This window comes from Micrasema longulum, unplaced genomic scaffold, assembly GCF_059751315.1.
Source record: "Micrasema longulum isolate JH-2025_06_02 unplaced genomic scaffold, ASM5975131v1 h1tg000644l, whole genome shotgun sequence".
NCBI classification, from domain to species: Eukaryota; Metazoa; Arthropoda; class Insecta; order Trichoptera; family Brachycentridae; genus Micrasema; species Micrasema longulum.
The window spans coordinates 629,695-653,711 of NW_028277840.1; the positions used below are offsets into that span (position 1 = coordinate 629,695).

Below are 24,017 nucleotides of genomic sequence, written 5' to 3' on the forward strand. Positions count from 1 at the left end.
AAAAGTGGAAAATTGTTTTCAGGCATTGCCTAGTAGGTTATTTGGTTCAGCCGGATGAATCTCACCCGCATGATAAAGGTTTTAGCTCTTTTACTTCGCAAAAGTCGACACATGGAAAAGATGAGGAAATGGGTGAAAAATGATTCAAACACAAGCAGAATAGTGAATGTTACACGTTGTGTAAAGTGGCCACGAAACCCAGCCAATGACAGGTCATAAGCCCTGTAAATGCCTAGACTACCATATTCCTTTCTCAAAAATGTTTTCCCTCGCTGATGCAACAAATTTGGATAAGTATTGTGGAGAAATGTTTGACTATAAAAAACAAAATATTAAAAAATATGTCGCTATAAAAACGCGACGGTCACAAACAAAGTTCAAAATTAACCCGAATCGTGACACATTAGGGGCGTGGCCGATGCAATTGACTGTTTTCGCGGGAATTCAACGTCATAAATTAAAAAATATTTTTTATGCTACTAATAAGTTTGTCGGCCTCGTTGTGTAATGGTCAGCGCGTTGGACTTCGATGCAAGAGGTCTCGGGTTCGATTCCCGACATGGTTGGTACAATTTTTTTGAAAAAGGGTGTTTTTACACCGGAATATTTTATAGTCCCTGGACTGGTACCTGAAGCGTAAGACTGATCATCTTACCTTCATGATTAAAAAATGATCAAGATACGCTAAAATTAGTGTACCAATGTAGTGTCCTATGCACCATTAGGAGCCGAAAGAGAATGATGAGGATGATGATTTCATAGACCCTTATCAATTTTAAAAAGTTTTAAAAAAACGTGATATTTCCCTATTGTTGAGGGCAACGCAACACTTGCTAAATCCGGGATGTAGCTAGTAAAGGAGTAATGTGTCTATTTACTATGCGTCAGTGGCATATAATGTAAAAATAAAATATGGATGATGTGTTACAATTTGGTTTCGTGTTTTATCATTCCTAATTTGCTGATTCCATACATTCTATTTCTCAGCTGGCGGCCGTGTGCGGGCGAGACGCCAGCATAAAACGGCTGCCGATCGCCGTTGGCGAATCCGCCGCTGTACCTCTGCCCGTCGACGTTGCCCCCTTTCAGGTCGCCGTTGTTCCTGCACTGTTTGACGCCCGGGTCCTCGACGCCGCCGACTGCCAATCGTTGGTTCGAGCACTCCTCCGGCCCGAAGTCGTCCGGGGCGTCTTCGGCCGCCATCTTGCCGTAGATGCTGACGTTCTGGCAGCTCAACTGCTGCTGGACGCTGCCTTCCTGCGAGGTCTGCCCCTGCCTCCACTTGTCGGCGATCTCGCTGCTCGGCTGGCTGAGGGAGTGTTGGTGCTGGGACGGAGTGGGCATCTTCGCCGGGTGGAATTTCTGGACTTCGTTGAGGTTCGCGGGGGATTTTCTCGTGTCTCCGTGCGGAGATTTTCGGTTGGCGGACGTGTTGGAGAGGCGTTCGGATTCGTTATCGTCTCCGCTGTCCACGTCACCTAGAATATATTCAAAATGTTAACATCATTTTAATTCAAACTGAATAATCATTTTGCCAAAAAACTTAATTGAACGTAGTTATACAGAAAGCAGCAAGCCATAGAAAAGTGAAACTGAGATAATAGCCATTTTGTGAAAAGAGTGAATTATAAAATCTACACAATAGTTTGAATGTTTTTGACTTTAACAAACGATAAACAATGAATAAATTAGTTTTTTTTACATATTACAAACAAGAATCTTATTGTGTATTTGACCAGTTCAAAGATTTTTAAAGTACCATAAGATTTTTCTAGTTTTGTGGGTGTTTTCTGCAAATTGAGAAATGCCGTTTTTGTGATCGACACCTTTTTCCGGAGGTGATTAATACAGTTTTTTATATGAAAGCGGTCTGGCTGATTTAGCAGAATATAGAATCGACCTTACTGCATCCGATAACATCAATATCTCATTTTTTCGAAATCGCAGACAGGCTGCTTTCTGCATAACTACGTTCAATTGGTGTACCTAGCAAGTTTAAAACTCCGAGACTTTAAGACACCGCTTTGGTACCCAAGCGCAGAGTCTCATCATAATATTTTTTTGTTGCATGTATGAGGTGTGTTTAGAAAATAGCGAGAATTTCTTTATTTCCTGGGTGTGGAGAGTCCGATGGTCGATTTCTTTATTATTTTGGTAGGTCCCTGAAGTATGCTAAACACTTCTTAACTTTCTTAACCTAACCTAACCTAACCTTAGCGGCCGCCTCAGACAACGTAAACAATGAACACAGCTAAGAAATTTAGCATACTTCAGGGGTATGTACGAGTATACCAACATAAAAAAAATAATTGACAATTGGACTCTACGAACGCGAAAATTTAAAAATTCCCGTGATGTTCTGAACACACCTCGTATGTTAGACGATCATTCTTACGCTTCAGAAAAACTTCAAAAAAACATTTTGAATCAACACATGTCAACACATGTCAACCATGTTGCGAATCAAGCCAGAGACCTTTTCCATGAAAAATTCACTCCATGGAGCTTCATTATTATTAAAATTATTATTTAAAGAGCACATTATTAAAATATCTAACAAAGCTGTAAAATTATTAGGATTTGTACTTAGAACCGGAAAAGATTTTAATAATATAAACACATTAAAATATTTAAATTTATTTCAACGGAGAGGGAAAAAGTTTTTGAGATGGGAATATGGAAGTCGAGGCATTTACAGGGCTTATGACCTGTCGTAGGCTGGTTTAAGTGGCCACTTTACACACTGTGTAACATTCACCATTCTGCCCATGTTTGAACATCCACATTTCCTTAACTCTTCCATCCGTTGACTTTTGTGAAGTAAAAGAGCTGAAACCTTTATCACGTGGGTGAGATTCATCCGGCTGAACCAAATCACCTACTAGGCAACGCCTGGAAACAATTTTCCAATTTTTATACTTCTTCTTTTACCAGGTAGTAATTCAACAATGTTTGATTATGTCCAAATGCTTGCAGACTGGCTGGATTTCCTCCCTAGGGAGTTGTTCGTATTTAAATTTATTTCAACAGAGAGGGAAAAAGTTTTTGAGATGGGAATATGGAAGTCTAGGCATTTACATTTTTTTTACATTTTTTTTTTGCACCACAACAGGCCAGGAGGCCTAATTACAGTGGTGAATTACATCACAGAGCACCCAGGCTTGAGAAAAATCACATTTTAGTTTTTGTGTTCTCACCGGGAATCGAACCCGGAACCTTCCGTGTGTGAGTCAAGCGTCTTGACCACTACACCACGGAGGCCTTATGTATTTAGCTTATGTATTAGTTATGCTTATGTATTTAGTTATGCAAGTTTTAAACAATTATTTTTTTATACTTACGCATCCACACACACACGCACCCTCTACCTCACTCATTTACGCAAACACACATTAACATACACATGAATACAAACGTCACACACATAAAATTACGTTAAATTCAAATAATTTATTCACAAAGTAACATAACAAATAACAAAGGATTTAAGACGTTAAATTGGAACTTTATATCAAACCAAGAGCCCTCGAGCAATGGTTGAACATTATTAAGGTATAATACTCTCTAATAGCAAGAGTATTTGCCTCTTGAACATACTTTCACTAATGTGAAAGGTGTCGATCTCCAAAGTGATAATGTTCGGCTGCTTGACTGCTCTTCCAACCGGCATGACTAGAGGCAGGTTGGTTCTGGAAACCGGGAGGTAAAACAGTCTGTGCTGACGCTGTCGGAGATAGCCATCAGGAACATAAACTCTTTTCTTATACATTATGTGTCATTAGATTTACAGTGGATTTTTTAAATTGGCTTAAGTATTGTTAATATTGTTCTACTTATTTTGTTTATGTAATAGCTGTAAAAATCCCAAATAAAATAAAATAAATAAATTATAGATTTTCGGTACTCTCACCGTCGCTGCTGTTGGTGCTGGCCACAAAATGGTCCGGCCTCAGGATCCTGCGTTGTCTGTTTCTTCTGTAGTATTTAAACTCTCTGGGCAGAGTGTAGGATCGAGGTAGGGAAATCTAGAATCAATCAAAAACCGGTTAAAATAATACAAAAAAAGCAAGAAATGTTTTGATTTCAAATTTAATTTAATTTAATTTAATTTTTATTTTATTTATTTCGAATACAAACAGATGTACAGGTTAAATGAATATTGAAAAAAAAAACTATATAAAATGTATACATAGTAGGGCCTGCCTTCCAATTATATGTATTCACTAAATAATACTGTAATAAAGCGACGACGGCTTGAAGTTTAAACTATATAAATAGTAAATATACTATATATTAAAATAAGATAAATATGGACAAAACAAGGAGATAGTGGAAAGGAAAAGAGGGAAATTGATAAGGAGTGGTAAAGGATGATTGAAGGAAAGTGAGAGTGGAAAATTGCATTTGATTTAATGATTAAATGAATTATGAATGAAGAGCATGAATCAAGCCTATTAATTCTCTTCTGTACATATTGTATGGAGTGTTAAATATATCAAGACTATTAAATTTTTTGTTGAATGTTTCACATATACGAGGGATCGTAGAATGTTTCCGATGATTTGTTTTAAATTTACGAATATAGAAAATATCAGAGAGTCTAGTCGGCCTGGAGGGGACACGGTAAGCAAGTAGATTAATGAGTTCCGGGGAATCGAATTTATTATTGACAATTTTATAAAGCCGGATCTGATCAAACATATCTCTTCTGTGTGCTAATGAATCAAGGTTATAAAAATAAATATAAATTAAATACGTAATAGGGAAATATCGCATTTTTAAAGGACATTTTTAAAGGGGAGCTTGCACAAAAACCGCCCTTGAACCTGTAGCAATTGCACAGAAATCTTTAATCCGAATAATTTTTAAAAAAACATTTCGTTATCCAAGTGACTTGCTCTTCAAAGAATTCAGAGTACTGAATATTATTCAACAGTATGTATTGAGAACGGTAGTGGTTACACACATCAATCAACCACAACCATAATACAAGATACTCTAATAGGGATCTGATACTAAGTGAAGGGGTCAACACTGTTCTGGCATCGAGACAACACTATTACGTAGGCAAAAAGGTCCGTAACCTTTTGCCAGAATCGTGGAAAGACGGGAGTGTTGTCAAGTTGCGGAAGGTGTTGACCTCGCTCTTTCGTGACATTGGTCGTAGGGAGTCAGAAAAGTTGATGCATGCCACGGATTGGAGATTCTTACTGGATGTCGAAAATAAAATATAAAAAATAAGGAATAATTTTAAAAAATATATTTATAGATGACAACCATGAAGTTTCGCATAAAAAAATTGTCTATGTTTTTATGAATGTATGCATGTGTAGCGCATGTATGTGTCCGTGTGTGTGTATGTACATGTGTGTATATGTATATATATATATTGTATTTATGTGTATGTCTGTATGTATATGTATAAAAATGTGTATACGAATAAGTTTATATTTTGTTTGTCTGTGCTCTATATTAATTTGTTAACTATTATAATATATTAAAATGTAATTGCCTAGCTTGGAACGGGGTATGTACCCTTGTTAGCTGGGCAAAGTGAACATGGAATTGTATTTTGATTAAGAGTGTAAATAAATAAAAAAAAGCATGAAAAATAGCACCCCTTTCTCGATTCCATCGATAATGCATGTCTCAGCCTTACATAGTTCACGGATCTCGACATTTGTGCGCCACATTCGCCTGAGAGATCGCATTTTGAAAGCATTTAACCTACTTTTTGGTTGCTTCCTTGAAAAATGTAACAAAGGGGTTTTACAAAGTTTTTTTAAGTAAACAAATAAATGACTATCCCTTTATCAATTACACTTGACTCAGATTTACACTCTCGCCTGATTTCATCATTCGTAACCCTGTCACACATTGATTTCCCACACATGCGTCTAAGAGATCGCATTTTAACCGCGTTCACTCGGCTTTTATCCTTCATCTGCCAGTTCTATGTTTCACTTCCATACATAACTGTCGGGACTAAAACTCCGCTGTGCACTGCCAGTTTAGCTTCGATTGACATATTTTTATTAGCAATTACTGTGCTGAGTGCGCAGTTCATTTTGTTGCCCGCATTCACTCTCCTTTATACATCATTTTCTACTCTTCCGTCTCTTGAAAACATGCTTCCCAGATACATAAATTCTTCTACTTGCTCGAGACATTCGTTGTTTACATTTATTATGCAGTCAGTAACCTCACTTCCCCTTTCAAATATCATCACTTTTGACTTACTTTCGATCATCGCCAATTCGCTCTCCAGGCATACATCATACATTCTAGAGACTATTTGTTGCAAATCCTCGTTGCTGTACGTGAATTTATTTATTTATTTATTTGACACTTTATATACATATACAATAAATATACATATAAGGGCGGGCATATTGCCTTAAGGCAATTTCTTCCTACCTACCCAAACTGTTCAGTTTGAGAAAATTATAAATACATGGACATATTGAATCTTACAATTTTATACAAAAATTAAAAGCAAAGATTAACAAAAATAAATATATCTATATAAAAAAAAAAAATAACACTATACTATGAAGAGAGGAGAGGGGATGGGAAGGAAAGAAGAAGGATAAAGGAACAATTTAAATATTTAGATAGTGACATTTCAATCTTGACTTAAATGTAAATAATGAAGGGGCGTCTCTAACATTAGTGGGTAGATTATTCCACAATCGAGTGAATGAGTTACCTGGCTGTCTATATCGCTGGGAGGCCGGCAGGGTAAGTCGGGGGGCTCTCCATCTCCACTACTCAAGGCTTCTCCGCCTATGGATTGCTGACAACAATCCGTGTCGTGCTGGCCTCTGGAAAACACAATGTTAATTATTGGGTAATTTTGTAGTGGGTACTGAGGTGTTCACAAAAATGACATATTACATTTAATTAAATATTTAAATTTATTGCAACAGAGAGGGAAAACATTATTGAGAAGGGAATATGGAGGTCTAGGTATTTACACAGCTTATGAACTGTCATTGGCTGGTTCAAGTGGCCACTTTACACGCTGTGTAACATGCACCACTCTGCCCATGTTTAAACATCCACATTTCCTCAACTCTTCCATCTGTTGGCTCTTGTGTAGTAAAGGACAGTCGAGACTAATGAACCAGGGACTGAAATTACACAATAAACTACCAGACAAAACTAAACAAAAGACAGACAAACTTTTCAAAAGATGGAAAAATATTATTTTGAACAACAGAGTATGAATAAAAAATGGAATATGAATGTAATAATCCGTAAATGTTGATAAATAAATTTTCAAATAAAGAAAAAAAAAAAGGAGCTGAAACCTTTATCATGCGGGTGAGATTCATCCGGCTGAACCAAATCACCTACTAGGCAATGCCCGAAAATAATTTTCATGCAACATGGCACATATATACACTTTATATTTGTATAATAACGATTTTTAATTTCTTACATTTGATTAGCTAGGAATTTATAATTAAGAAGTTTTAAATAGGTGCGAAGGTTTTCACGGTCACTGTTATCAATATTATGTATCTTTTTTGGGTGATACCGTGTATGTTGGATTTGATCTGACGTTGAAGAATTGAAGGAATATAGATGTTCAAATATGGGCAGAGTGGTGCATGTTACACAGCGTGTAAAGTGGCCACTTGAACCAGCCAATGACAGTTCATAAGCCGTGTAAATACCTAGACCTCCATATTCCCTTCTCAATAATGTTTTCCCTCTCTGTTGCAATAAATTTAAATATTTAATTAAATGTAATTAATTAAAATAAAGATTATTTACCTGTAAGGCAAGCCCCAGTGGCAGCAATTCTGTCTCGAAGCCTCTAGGAAATGAGGAGCTAGAAGGATCTCGGGAGTCTTACATCGCTGCATCCTCTTACTCTGTTCCACCGGGTTTAAATTCCCTCCGTTCCTATCGAGTTTGGTCTTCGGGGGAGGCACCACTTGGTATGGAAAACTAAGACTTGACTTCTCGTTCGAACTGCAGAATAGTCTCTGATTACCATCTGTGTAAATGCCCCGCGTTTGGTTGTGAGACCCGTTTGAATCTGTCGTTTTATGATCGGGAAAATTGACAAAACTACGAAGATTGTATTCGCCGGATTTCTGGTTTGCGATGTCTTGGCGCGAGTCCGTATACATGCAGCCGTTTTGGGCTACGTGCAACGGGCTCGACGTCTCGTGGTTCGTGACGCTGTATACGCCGGAATACTGCCGCCCGTGCGATTGGTTTTCGCTGAAAATACCGCCATTCGAAGTGCTACTCAACTGTCTCGGAGACATATTGTCTATCAATCTATTTACTTGATTGTTGTTCGATCGCTCGAATGAATTCGCAGCGGATCCAGCGTCCGTGTACACCGTTCTCGGACTCATGTTCGTGATGTTTCTGGGACTTGCGGATTTTCCGTTTTCGTACGGAGTATTCCTCGCGACGGCTTCTATCGACGGAGAAAAATTTGAAACCCGAGACGTCGGCGCGTGCTCCGATGTGCACTGATAATTTCTCTGCAGCCTAGAACTGTTTTCGTTTGTGTTTTGGCTGTGCAGAACCGTGCGCGGGCTGCTGGAGTCTCCGTACAGTAACCTCGCTTGTTCGCTGGCCCGCTGCATGTCGCTGATCTGCCGATCGCTCGGGTAAGCATTCTGTCGGTGTTGCCCTGAGCTAGAAATAAACTGCCTAGGATTCTTGCTCCGAGGCAGAATTTGCCGCGTCAATGAATTGTTCTGTTCTCCGTTTGAAATCTGCGAGCTCGGTGACATGTTTCTATTGTTGCTGCATTGAGGGACGCTCTCGTAATTTCCGGGAATATTGATTGGGGAAATAGCGGACGAGTTTTTGCCGATGCTTGGGATTTCTGTATAGCTGGGAAAGCTGCCTAAAAACTGTCCTACGAGATTCGTAGCGGCGAGAGCATTTTGAGAGAATCCGCTAAAGTTTTCGTACCCGTTATTTTGATGTCCGTTTTGAGCATTTCCGCTTAAAAGTCTCTGATTCTGACCTTGCTGGCAGTTCGCCTGGCCGAGGGTGTTTAAATTTTCAAAACTCTGTCCTAAAGAACCGAGTTCCGGGCTAGGGGGGGCCCAAGTGAGCGGCTCTAGGTCGATATGCTTCTTGGCCCTCGGTATGGGCTGCCTCTGAAGACTGGAGTAGATCTCGTCTCCCGAGATCATGGCGTTGTTGGCCAGTTTTCCCTGCTTTATTTCTTCTTCTATGATCTTCAGTTCCGCAAGCTGTTTCTGTTTTTTCTCCTGAAGCTTCTGGTGGATGTTGACGCGGGAACCAATTGAGGATCCCTCATTTTCTGATGAACCCTGCCAAGATATACTGAATTAGAAAAATCCCTCATTTTTCAAGCAAGAAAGAAAAAAGTGTAAAACTGAGGAAAATGCTAAAGTGAGGAAATTAAAAATGGAATTACATAAAAATTAAATTAATTTGCTGGACTGATCATTATTCCCTCTCCGCAACTAATGGAGCAAAGGGCACTGCATTGGTACACTAATAGCAGTGTATCTTGATCATTTTTGTTATATGCTGGTAAGATGATCAGTTTTACGCTTCAGGGACTATAAAATATTCTAGTGTAAAAACACCTTTTTAAATAAATATTTCATGTAGAGAATCGAACCCGAGACCTCTTGTATGGTAGGCAAACACGCTACCACTACACCACGAGGCCGACTGCTAGACTATAGTGTAAATATACTTCCAAAATTGTAATAAAAAACTAAAATAAAATTTAAAATTTGCATAAAATACATACAATAATTTTTCCCTTAAATATTGGGAAATTTTATATATATGGTATATCCCTCTGTTGCAACAAATTTGGAACTTAATTTATAGCTTACGCAGTGAGAGTGGTTGTGAGGAGCGGGCAGAGGCCTCCGCCAGAAGGGTAGCGGCGCGGGGCGCGGGGCGCGCAGGGGGGCGGGGGGCGCGCACGGGGGCGGGACAAACGATGTCGGCTTCTTCTTCTTCCGTTTGGTAGCGGCGCTGAAATATTATTATGAGCATATACAGTGGAACTTGGTTATCGCGAGGAAGACGGGGCTGACTGAAATTGCTCGTTACAAGCATTACTCGTTATACCAGAGAAAGATTTTTTAAAATCCAATTGCCATTGCATACCGTCACTATTGAAAATTATAGTAGAAGAAAACTGAATGATTTGTTATTTTTATTTAAAATACTAAATTCAACATTTGATTGATCCGAACTGTTACTACTAATTAACTTGCGAGTTCCGGGCCGGGTTACCCCATTTAATAAACTATTCTATGTAAATGTATCTACAACAAACTACAGTGTACACTGCACACTCGCCCATAAGGAGGATTCATACATTTGCAAATGAATACGCAAATGACGTAGATATATTTAATGTTTGTGTAATATTCATGTAAAAAAGTGAATTTGAACAGGAATGTTGCGTCTCATAAAACGAAATAATACGGACCAAAATGGACACCGAGTCATTGGAACAAAAGGCATAATAGTACTACACATGTGCGTTTCCAGAAACTATCTGCCAGCCAGCGGGCCACATGGCGACGGTATCTACCTACTGTCTACAAAAGCTTCTCTTCGGACCTCTATCTCCCTTTGTTAACCATGGAGTTGAAACAGTGTTTGATTTATTTAGTTTTTTATTGCTTAGTTCTTGGCATGAACACTTGACCAATTTACTACTATACTCTATTTTTAATAAATTTATTGATATTGTTTTAACTTTGCTGGAATTCCTCTCGTCCATGCGCTTTGTAGCTGCACGATGATTGGTTATCTAGCTTTCATATATCAACTTTAAAATACCTAAATTTTGTAAATGGGGTCTAGAATTCCAATCGTCTATGCGCTTAGTAGCTGCAAGACGTGTTGTAATCTTACTCCTTTTTATTATTCATATTATTATTATTTTTTAATACACTAAATTTATTTGTCAATTTTAAAAATGTGTAAATTGGGGCTAAATTTCTAACTGTCTATGCGCTCTGTAGCTGCAAGACGTCATGTAATCTAGCTCCTATCTGTTATAATTTTTGATTGATCTTAATTGAAAACGAGGAACTAGAATCCCAACCGTCCATGCGCTCTGTAGCTGCAAGACATACTGGGATATTGATTAATTGTACAGCGCCCTTGAGGTGATTTTCACAAAAATGGCGCTATATAAATTATCCAAATATATATACATATATATATATATATAACACTTTTGAATTTTAAAAGGCACTCTATCAATTTACTTTATTTAAATTGTAATACCTAAATAATACTAACATGTTAGACATAATTTAAATTGTACATTGGTGGATTTATTGCCAAATGGCAACTTCTTCCAACCAACTGATGATGATGATTTCACTAAATAAAGGTATTATTTAGTTTATTTAATTTAAGTTTTTTTATTTTAATGTTCAAAAAACTTATATCTAGTTATTCTTAACTTTACCGTGTTATATTAGAACATAAGATTTTCTCATGGTTATTGTTATATTTTATTTAGAGATGTAATGTTTTTTTTTTACTTTTTGTTTTTTGTATTATATCTTCAGTAAATTTTTTAGTTTTAATTATTCAATTATTTCATACAATGTACTACATGTTTATTGTGCACTGCTGTGATTATTTCTGTAAATTATTATTTTTTGTAAAAGGTTCTTTGAACCGTTGATGTATAAATAAATAAATGTTGATTTCAATTGTTTACCATTTATTGACTTATATTACGTATTCTAAATTAGTATTTTTCTAACTTCTTCAAATTTTAAGATTATTTTGATATAACCCATACGAAAAAATGTAATCCTGTTCTCCACTGCAATATATGTATGAATTATTATGTATCCCTATATATTAATGGGGGGGAATATTTGTATGAGAATGTATGAAGAAAAATGGGTCCTGAATATTTCGGTGTAAAAAGCGGGAAGACGTAAAATTGAGGAACGTGGAAATGAGTTTTTACTGTACTTTTATTATAAAAATAATAATTATTTTACATTGAAAGTTTTTTATAAATTATAATTATCTTATTTGGTTAAAAAATTATGTTTTAAAAATTGCACAATCACAAAATCTCGTTTTTCTGGACATTTTGTTCAATGTGTCTCCCGTGGTTTCTTCTTCTTCTTGAGGTGCCTTTTCAGATCCCCCGACGTTGGCGATCACTACAGCGAAAGCATCTCGGTCCTGCGCTACTCCGCAGCCAGGACAACTGGTTTATTTATTTATTTATTCCGTGGGTTATTTTATTTATTTTATTTTACTAACATAAGCGCAAATCTGCCTTTTGCAAACATTTATAATACTAACATATTTGGCTTATTTTTATTTTTTTTAAAACATAAATTTCCTTAAACCCAAGATTTATAAAAAAAATTAAACGTAAAAATTATCATCATAATCATCACTCCCTTTCCACACCTAATAGTGCATAGGGCACTGCATTGGTATACCAATCGCAGCGAACCTTGATCATTTTTGTTACATGAAGGTAAGATGATCAGTCTTACGTTTCAAGTACCAGTCCAGGGACTATAAAGTATTCTAGTGTAAAAACACCTTTTTGAATAAATATTTCATGTCAATCATGTCGGGAAGCGAACCCGAGACCTCTTGCATGGTAGGCAAATGCGCAGACCACTACACCACGAGGTCGACGATCAATAAGTACAATTTTTTTTTTGCTAGACAGTATTTTATAGGCCCCTAATCAATTGAAATTTGTAAAAAAAACGTAATATTTCGCAACTGCTATTCTCTAATAAAAATACTGAAAATGAGTGGAGACAAATCCGCCTTGTAGTGTAGTGGCTGGCGCCCCCGCCTACTACGTTCGAGGTTATAAAAATTATACAAGATTTATATTTAAAAAAAATAACCTAAAAATTATACAGCATATTCAGTAGAAAGTTTAAATAATAAAACATTCTACAGTAATACAACAAGAAAGTCATAAGTACTGTTTCATACAGCTGGGCAAAGTGCACAAAAAACTGTATATATTATGAAATGCATGAATAAATAAATATAATTACCATTCATTATCTTTGAAAAAGTTCAAAAGGTTTGTTCTATAGGAACAATACCCAACAATAAATATATCAGATACGTGGGAATAAATATTGCCGAGTTTATGAAGTCTATTTAATATGACATTACAAGTATACACTGTTCGTGAATTGTTGCTACAAAACGGTGGCACCTGTCTAGTCATTCTTCCAGGCACCCTGAAGTTGATGAGAGATAATGGTTCAGGGCAATCCCATATTGAATTTACAATTTTGAATAAATTTAAAAGGTTTATACTTAAGATACCAGTATTATGGTATACTTACTTCCCGATTACCGGATTGGTGAAGCGACAGTTGAAGACTCCGGGAATAGTGTTTCTCTGAGGATGGTAGCCGGTGCTTCCTCCGCAGTAGAGGGCCTTCCCCTGACCTGACTGTAACTCGCCGTTACCCGGAGAAGCGGGACCATCATAGCACCCCTCCACATACTGCCCAGAGCCTGAAAACATTATCAATAATTTAATGTCATCATATAAAAACAGCGGTTATTTGCTCTAGTTTATATTATCTTTTTATTACACAAATTTAATTCTCATTGATGGTAGTTTTTAATACAATATTTTAATCCCCATTTTAGAACCAATTGAAACCCAATTTGGTGACAGTTTTTAGTAAATAAATATGCCCCCTATTTTTTACTACATAAATTTGAATCAGATTTTGTGACAGTTTTTAGCACATAAAAATGCCTCCTATTAACAGTTTTTACCACGTAAATTTAATCCCCATTTAATGAGTTTTAGTACATAAATTTAAACCCTATTTGGCGACAGCTGTCAGACCATAAATTTAATCCCCATTTGGTGACAGCGAGTTTTTGGTATATAAATTTGAACCCAATTTGGTGACAGTTTTTAGCACATAAATATGCCCCCTATTAACAGTCTTTACTACACAAATTTAATCCCCATTCAATGACTTTTAGTACATAATTTTAAACCCCACTTGGTGACAGTTTTTAAAACACAAATAGTAATTTGGTTGGCACAGTTTTCTGATCATAAATTTAATTACCATTTGGTAACAGTTTTTTAGCGTATAAATTTAGTCCTGAATTTCTCCTTGCCTAAACTGTTAGATTATGCATATGATTTACGAAAAAAAGTGTTTTATTTATTTACCAAGTTTGTTATCGGCATTACTGGAGGGCAGAGGAGGTAACCTTCCTCCGAGTTCATACCCTAATCGTCGGACATGAAAATATCTGCAAAAATATATTACAAATATTAAAAATGAACGGAAAATAAAGCAGTCTTTCAAACAAATATTTCACGTTGACTGTACCAGGAATCAAACCCGGGACTTCAAACCGTTACATTAGTGCCAAGCACTACTTATCCCCACTCGATTTCCATTTAGCAACCATGTCGAAAGCACTCGTCCAGGGTTCTGAGTCAATTTCACACACAAAACCGTATTTTCCATCTTCCTGTCAATATCTATCATAAAAAAAATATATTTCGTCAGCAACCAGATTCTAGATAAGGATTTGGAGCTACAGTGTAACCACTCTCTCAAGTTTTTAAGCCAGGAGACAGGTCTTCATCCTAAATTGCGTTTTCCTTCAGCTATCCCTTGTAACATGATACGGACTATTTTGTACTTCTTTCTCCCCCAGCGTTGCCAACCCTACAGATTTGTCGGTAGATCTACCGATTTTGGGTGAAATCTCCTGATTTTGATCAAAATTCTACCGTTTTTTAAACATTTCTATTTTTGCCGCAGATTTTTTAAAACTATTTATTCGTCCCCAATATAGACAATCCACTTACAAATTAATACACCAAATACTTACTTTTTTCTGTGTGCTCATAAAGCTACTTTTTCTGCCATCTGTTTAATATTATGAGTACTACTTATCCTTCGGTAAGACATACAATAAAACCCTTTTTTAAATATTTTTATATTTTTTCAAACAATATTATGTAATCTGTTTTTTTTTTTTAAAAACAGCATGTTAAAATTATTTTATGCGTAAAAAAACGAAAATAGAATTTTGAATTTGCATAAAATAACATACAATAATTTTTCCCCTAAATGTTGGGAAATTTTATTTATACAGTATCAGTTTTTTCTATGGCATCACTAAAAACAACTGTCATATAGATCGCGGAAAAATTGTTTCCACTTTTATAACAACTTTTTAAATCATCTTTTTTATAACTTTAAATATTTTTATTGTATGTTTTAAACATCGCAATTTAATGATGTGAAAACATTATTGTTTCTAAACGTTTGTCAACTGCGTATCATGATTTGTACAAGTCAATATGACGTTTTTGTTAAAATGAAAACTAAGACTACCCCTAAAGGAAGACACTCATACAAAAAGGTCAATTACACTGCACCTGCTTTGAATTTAGGTTAAGACAATAATTTATCCTTTATTCGTTGTTTACGTGTTTTTATTCTTCATTCGCGCAGCGCACGCAGTGGCGCGCGGGCCGCGGCATCATTATTACGATATAATTTTGGCTTTTTTGACACATCAAAAAATGGATTCCGAAATATTTAGGCGTAAATCCTGAGTGATGAAAAATGTAAAAAACGTTAATTGGGGGAAATATTTGTAAGAATGTATGCAGAAAAATGGGCCCTTCGGTGAGACCAGACCACGGATGCATATTCTAAAAGAGGACGAACAAGTGAGCAATATAATGTTTTAACCGTGAACATATAAGTAAAGTCACTAGATGTCCCGCTAACAAAACCCAAGAGTTTTAGTGACTTGTTAATCATAGTATCAATATGCTCATTAAAGGTAAGTGTTTCGGATTCATTTTCTTTTATTCAAGTGTCAAGCCATTCCTTCCTTTGATTCCGGTGGTCCTTGTTTTGAATCCCAATATACCTACTTCTCCCTGACGGCGAGTCAAGAAAGCAACGCGTGACAACACAACAAAAAAACCGTACCGCGAACAACAACGAAAACCGTACCGCGAGCGTGACAGTGATTTCGAATCACCAACAGATAAGAAAACGTGCAAAGTGACCAGTGCAAACGATATCGGTGTCTTTCTGGACCAGTGCCAAAGGGAGGAAACCGTAAGTCCTTACTCCTTTCATTAATTCCAGGATTGACACTGAAAACCATAACGTCAATTAGTTTACCTAAAATCAAACGTTCCCTGTTTTCTTCGAACACGCGTATCGCGAGAGGGCAGGCCTTGTTTACAGTCCCGAGGTCGAAGGTATCGAGCATCCAACAGTAAGTTTACAGTCCATGATAACTCCGAGGTCCTTAATAGACTTGACTACATCTAAATTAATATTTTCTATTTTGTAATCAAAGGAGATAGGTTTTTATTTTTCTTTTTATACACGTTTTTTGACATTATTTTTAAATTTTTGTATATCTAACTAACTCATTATTTTGTATATTTTATATTGTAAAATGCACTTGGGCCGTATAATAAATAAAGTGTTTCTTTTTCAAACGTCTTAATACTTCTTTGTCCGATTGACCAATGATATTTGGAGCGTTTTTCTAAGCACCACATTTCGAATGCTTCAATTTGCTTTTTATTTCCAATTTCCCATAGCCCGGAACTTCTTCATCAACGCGGACTGCGAAAATAATGACGCACCTGTAGTAGAGGAGCATGAAGGCGATCCCGGCAGAGAAGGAGGCGAGCACGAAGAGCGGGAGGGCGGCCAATCGGATGCCTTCAAACTCCCCGCCTCTTCCCCAGACCTCCACCAGCCACACGAACACCAATAGACAATTCTCTACCAACATGACAAGGTAGAATGTGACCTGAAAAAATATATTTTTAAGTTACGAACGCTTCTTCAGTAAGAAAAATCAACAGAGGAACCAATATATATAATTGTATACGATATATCTTTGATCTTCGCAAATTTGACCACATAACCGAGTATCGCTCGCAACTGCACTGGCTCAGTATCAGGCATGGAAGAAACATTCACATTCTATCACTTCTTCACAATATCTTAAATAATCCCACTTCGCCTGTTTATCTGAGAGAGCTCTTCCAACCTCTTTCAAAACACGGACTATCTCTTCGTTCTAGTAAAGAGAGAACCCTTTTAATACCCTGTCGTCGCTCTAATTTTCTTGCTTCCTCTTTCACAGTAGTGGCCGCTCGATTGTGGAATAATCTACCCACTAATGTTAGAGACACTTACATTTAAGTCAAGATTGAAATGTCACTATCTAAATATTTAAATTGTTCCTTTATCCTTCATTCTTCCTTCCCATTCCCTCTCCTCTCTTCATAGTATAGTGTTATTTTTTTTTATATTTTTATTTTGTTAATCTTTGTTTTCAATATTTGTATAAAACTGTAAGATTCAATATGTCCGGGTATTTGTAATTTTCTCAAACTGAACGGTTTGGGTAGGTAGGAAGAAATTTCCTTGAGGCAATATGGCCGCCCTTATATGTATATATTGTATATGTATATAAACTGTTTAATAAATAAATAAACCAAGTTTAACGAACACAATTCGTTCTATAATAGAATTTTAAGTAGCGACCACATGAGGACAGGACAATATTGTCTTATCCCAGAATCGGATTTATTGTCCTTGAATTAACAAAAATTTGAAAAACAGGATAACAGACAGACATTGTCCTAGAGATGGACGGGCAGGCTATCTCCGCAGGACTGCGCGCATCCCCATTGTCCTCATGTCAACGTTCAACAAGCGTCCGTGGACACGGACAGGGCAGTAGGATAATAGCCACTTGCTTCACGTGAGTGTCGCTCCCGCGCATCTTTCCAACAAAAATGATGGCAGAAATAACGTCTTAATTATTTCGTTCGTCCTCCAACAGTTCAAATACATCTGGGTATAATAGAAATAATATTGTTCGCAAACTCGCTCGTAATTCACATAATTGTATATTCATTTTCACAGCGTTCTGTGTGAACTAGGGTATTTATATTGGTTGAAGCTCCTACCCCAGTTGGAGATTGAGAGAGGACACGAGGTTGCTGTTTGATGTTCATTTATTACATGGCGAATATATAATAAATTATGTCGCGCGAGTGTTGAGGAGTTGAAAAAACTGCACTTGAACTACATGCTGGAACTGAGAGACTTCGTCGAGCTGGACTGACTACTGCACTGAACTCGGGCTGACTGACTGGCATTGCGTTCTGTGGTCTCTTTATAGACCACGTTTATTTGTAGTTAATTTCTTCATGGTAGGGACGATGTTAATGTACTGCAGAACGATGCTCCCGATTTATGTGCAATACTGTTAGAGTTGCATTATAATGTTATTTATGCTTTATAAAGTTATTTCATAACATCTTAAGAACGAATATAAACTTTTAATATATATATTTTTTTTTATTAAAATTTCTCAATAACATATTTTTCAAATTAATTAAAAATATTTCAATCTTTTCTATCTCCTTTATTTCTTCAGGTAACTCATTTTACAGCTTCAATCCCTTGTACAATGAGTTTTGAAATTCTGTTTTTCTCCTCATTACTAATCTTATCTTTTTTTTACCCCTTTTTTCATACGTATGACATTGTTGGTTAAATTTTATTGTTGTTTTAATTTTATTCATCCTCTTAATTATTTCATGCATAAAAATTGCTACATTATATTTAATTTGCTGCTATACTGTGAGCGAGCCAATTTCTTTGTGCATTCTTTCTACATTGGAATAGATATTTCTTTTGAGTATAATATCCTCATCGCCTTATTTTAAAGAATTCGTATATTTTTTTATTTCTTCTTCATTACATAAAAAAAGAATAGAAGAACAGTAATTTATGTGTGGACGAATTATTGTTTTATAGATAAGAACACTACTCTTTATATCTATTACATTTCGCGATCTTCTCATAAATGTTTTTTTTGTTACTTTTATTATTATTATTATGGCTAACTTATATAGCGCCATTTTCATAATATGATACCTCAAGGGCGCTTTCTATAGATAAACAAATCTAATTGAAGCTTTTAAATTTGTAATTTAATTAAAACAATTAATTTTGCTGTCACATGCTACGGATTAATTCAAATGATTTAGAGAACAAGTGTGTTTTAAGTTTTTTCCGAAACATCACTTCACTTTCACAGCCTCGCACCTCTGCTGGGAGAGCATTCCATGCCATAGGGCCTGCGACCGCAAATGGGCGTTCACTAAATTTAGTGCGCTGTTTGCGTAGAGGTATGATAACTTTTCCTCTCGCCGTAGACGTAGCTGATCTAAGCGTGAGACGCCTGTCAGCTAGTTCATCTGGAATGCATAGTTCCCTTAGATATTCCGGAGCAGAGTTGTGCAGTGATTTATACATAAGCCAACAGAGTTTGTATTCCACCCTCTGTGGAAAACGTAGCCAGTGTAATTCCCGAAGTAGTGGAGTGATAGGACTGAACTTAAGAGATTCCGAAAATAAGTCTCGCTGCGGCATTTAATACAGATTGTAGGCGAGTCATTTTGTTCATTGGTAGACCTGCATAGTACCATTACAATAATCGACTCTAGACACTACAAACGCATTTATTAATTGACGGGGGGCATCAACCGGCAAATTTTTGCGTATGTATTTAATTTGTCTCAACTGGTAGAAGCATGAACTTATCGTTCTACTAATTTGAGCGTCAAGAGAAAGGTCAGAATTAAGTAAAACTCCCAGTAGTTTAACGGTGGGTAAAGCGGTACTCCCTGCATTGGGTAGGGCCGTATCCTGGATCAAATTCTGTCGTCTGGCTGAAGCCACCCATAGTTGTTCAGTTTTTGATGGGTTTAATGTTAGTCTGTTTTCAGCCATCCAGTTTCCTATTTTCTCGATGTATCCATCAATTAAATTGACAAGCACATTTCTCTCGCCTGGTTTGCAATAAAAATAAATCTGTGTATCATCTTGAGAATGTGTTTTGAAATTCAAATGTCTATTCAAGTAAACCCCGAGATACTTAATTTCGTCCACAGAATTTATATTTAAATTTTCAATATTAATATTTTATCCTTGGGGAATATTTCATACATTGCTTTCTTCAGTCATCACACTATTTCAGGTCAAATGTTTTAGCACGTTTGTGTCATCGATAATGGACTATGAACCCTACACATGTATTAAATAAATAATAGAATCGGGTTGTGGTTCCGTGGCTAGTGTTCCAGACTCACGGATCAGAGGTCCAAAGTTCGAATCTCACTCTACCCCAACTTGATTTTCATTTTCTAATAGTGAGTTATTTACACATCGTTGAAAATGGCCACCAAAATTTAAATATTTGGGTAAACTATATTTATTTCTTTTTTCTTTAAAAAGAAAAAATTTCTTTGTCTATTTTAACGATTATACAAACCATCTTTTGTCTATGGTTGACCTCTTGCAAGTTGACATAGGCAAAAACATAGACAAACGCAATGAGTGCAGATAGGTAGGCCTTCCTCGGGCGGCTGATTCTTTCTCCGTGGAATACATTCTTAGGAGAGATGAGCCATAGAAACATGGACACCCAATGAAGACCTGAAACATTATTGTTATTGGATTATAAACAAGCAGCCCAGAAGGCGAAATTATCAATATTTTTAATGCCACCATTAGATAACGCCTTTGGTCATTGGCATATTTTTAGTGCTACTTCTAGATGACAACCGCGGACAAAGAGCTATTTAAAATTATTAACTTACCTATAACAAGGAAAACCCAATGTTCGTAGAGAGAGGCGTAGACTGTCAGGGCTGTTACTCTAGCAGATATGGTGCCAAGCCTCCAAGCAAACTGAAAAGGTAATTAAGATCTTGCAAACAGAAATATAAACAGATCGAGAAGATTTTAGAGATGAAAGCTAGGATATCCAGAAATTTTTCAGAAAACTTATTCTCTTCATCATCGAACCATTATCCACACCCAGTAGTGCATAAGGCACATCATTGGTCAATCTTTCGCTTCGTAATTCCTCTTTCTTCTCTAACTCATATGGTGTCCATGCGGCTCGACTGTGGAATCATCTCCCATCCACCATCAAAGTTGTTACTACATTATCTCTGTTTAAATCACGTCTGAAGAAACATCTCCTTTCTCTTCCTTAATCTCGCCTCCTTTCCTTTTTCCTCTTTCCTCTTTTTTCCTTTTTCCCATTGAGTAATAGTTTTGATTTAAGGTAATTTATAAACAAATACGTTTATTTCTATTTTTATATATTTTTAACTTTTTAATCTTTTTTTTTCTCTATTGAATATGTTCTGTAACTTGAATTATGAAATAAAACTTTTATTTTATTGGTTGGTTGGAAGAAATTGCCATTTGGCAATAAGCCCGCCAATGTACAAATAACATTATGTACAAAAAGTTAAATAAAAAAATTAAAATCCAAAAATTGTCCTTGCGCATTCCTTCGGTGTTTTTGGGACGAGGGGGACAGTGAGACGTATTTACCCAAAACATCTCAGTGATGAGATGCTCATTGACACAGCAAACTACACATCGATTTTTCAACTCGGTTTGCTTTGCCGATTTGATGTTTTCTTCGGTACTCGACGTTGCTGGACGTCCAGTATGTTTATCATCATCTAAGCATTCACGGACGTCTTTAAACCTCTTATACCATCCGTGTTTCCGACATACACGATTCTCCAAAGGCTTTATTCAACATTTTCAATGATTCGGCACACAAAATTTCAATAGCAACACAAAATTTGAGGCACGCTAGTTGTGCCAATTTTTTACCCACAGTAAAAGTTGCCACACAGCAATTTTTCAACTCACTCAAACAGGCGCTGACAGAATACTGAGCATCCGATCGCCGTCAAACTTTGACAGATTGTCAAAAACAGTGCTGTCAACTTGGCTACTCTACTAGACTTCCAAATTCCCTTCTCTAAAATGTTCTCGATCCCTGTTGTCAAACAAACAAAACAAACCATCACGCCGTTTCCCCGTAAGGGTAGGCAGAGAGGATAGAACGCCACAACACTCTATCTTTGCATACAGATCTCGCTTCCTCTACATTCATACATCTTCTCATGCACGCGCGCCGATTATTACGACTTTTGACATGTCCATCTTTAAGTATTTGTTGGATTTGGTCATGCCATGTCTTTCTCGGTCTTCCTCTATTTCTGCATCCATCAACATTCGCATTGTAAATATTCTTAGCCGTTCTCTCGCTGTCCATTCGTTCTACATGTCCAAACCAGCGCAGAGCTCCTTTCTTGATTTTGTCAAAAATGCTTGTCTCAGCCTTACATAATGTACGGATCTCAACATTTGTGCATCTATCGTACATAGTTTTACCACACATTCGCCTGAGAGATCGCATTTCGACAGCATTCAGCTTACTTTCATCCCTGTTTTTCCAAGTCCATACTTCGCTCCCATACATCAGGGATGGGACCAGGACTCCGTTGTGAACTGCCAATTTTGCCTCTTGTGACAACCATTTATTTGAAAATAAATAATATGGATAATGCCTCTCAGCTCACCTGAAAAATGACTCCTAGCCATGTCAGCACAAGTCTGTGAACATTCTGAAGGCGGACGTTCTTGCTGAAGCTCGCGAGGGCCCAACACACGGAGAAGAGACTAAGTGAGGCCGAGATCACATTCAACTCGGTAAATGCTGCACTGGCTGGAAACAAATTCATAAACTATAGTCCTTAAAATATATGTAGCTTGATTAGAATAACAGCTGCCAAACTAATGTCAATAGTGATGGGAAATTACTGATCACTGATCATGTACCGATCAAATCGATTTTATCAGTTTTTTCATGCAAACATGAAACTCAAAATGCAAAAACAAGCCTATTATAGTATGTTTAAAACAATTATTTACTAAAAAATAAGACTTTTAATACTTTTTTCATGAACAACATCAAATTAATATTTTTTTTATTCGATCTTTTTACATTGATCAATTTGTCTATCTCTAACATTTTTGCAAAATGATGTAACCTTGTAAGAACGTTGTTAATAATAAAGTTTATTTTAATATTATGTTAATAAAATTTGTATAAAACCACTCACCGACTTATCTGTCTACCGGTTTCGAGACGTAACCCGTCTCTTCGATAAGTCGGTGAGTGGTTTTATACAAATTTTATTAACATAATATTAAAATGTTGGACCACAAAGTTAATGCTTTGAATATTAATAAGGTTTATTTTAGTTTTAAAGCTGATTTTATATATTAATGTTGATTTATGTGTCAAGCATTGTATTAAAAAAATAAATTAACAAGCTAATCAATATAAATAACTCCTTTGACGTTACTTCAAAGTTATGTCATCACTTTTTCTGACAAATGTCATTCTAATCAAGCTATATTTTAAGGACTATAACACAAATAATATAATAATACTAGTTATATATATTGCTATTTTCCATGTACTCATTTATTTATTTATTATATATACGGCCTAAGCCAACTACAACAGTTACATGAAGAAACATAAATACAAGAAACTGAACAAAAAGAACATAAAACTATGTAGCAACGACAAACAAGGGCAAAACAATAATTGTATACAATATATTCGTAAAAACGAAAGACCTAAGACTTCGAACTAAACCATGCCAATCCAACTTCATCCCACACTGTTTAGTCGCGAAGAGATCTACGAAAAGCCGGAAGATCTATCCCAGAGAATTCCAAGTCATGTGATGAATTGTCTAATCTACACATTCTGGACATTGGGGCATAAAAACCAAAGTTGCTCTTGGAAGATTTTAATTATAAATTATAAATTATAAATTACAATTATAAATAGCAGATTTTGACTTCTGGTGACACGGTTGGGAACATGAAAAGAAATTGATTAAGTCCATAATAGGCCTTTTTTCGAAGTACGCTTTTTATAAAAATGTTGAATTTATTGTCCGTCATAATTAGGACATTGTCGGGTATTCTAATGTAGAAGCGTGCGCAGTGCGCCGCAAACGATGTGCTCACTTTACTTAGCTTCAATTTTGGGATTACCAATTTGCCTTT

The 24,017-nt window shown here is 36.3% G+C and overlaps 1 protein-coding gene across 1 annotated transcript in view; it reads right to left on the reverse strand.

Moving 5' to 3' along the window:
* Positions 1–920: 920 nt before the first annotated feature.
* The window catches only part of LOC148279926 (uncharacterized), a 29,886-nt gene continuing 6,789 nt past the window's right edge, over positions 921–24,017 (reverse strand). Inside the window, 11 exon segments of the mRNA XM_088229198.1 lie at positions 921–1,478; positions 3,911–4,025; positions 6,710–6,824; positions 7,783–9,317; positions 9,858–10,002; positions 13,350–13,524; positions 14,207–14,289; positions 16,673–16,842; positions 20,389–20,552; positions 20,717–20,807; positions 22,511–22,656. Coding sequence (XP_088085324.1) covers positions 925–1,478; positions 3,911–4,025; positions 6,710–6,824; positions 7,783–9,317; positions 9,858–10,002; positions 13,350–13,524; positions 14,207–14,289; positions 16,673–16,842; positions 20,389–20,552; positions 20,717–20,807; positions 22,511–22,656 — 3,293 coding nt within the window. The 3' untranslated portion in view covers positions 921–924.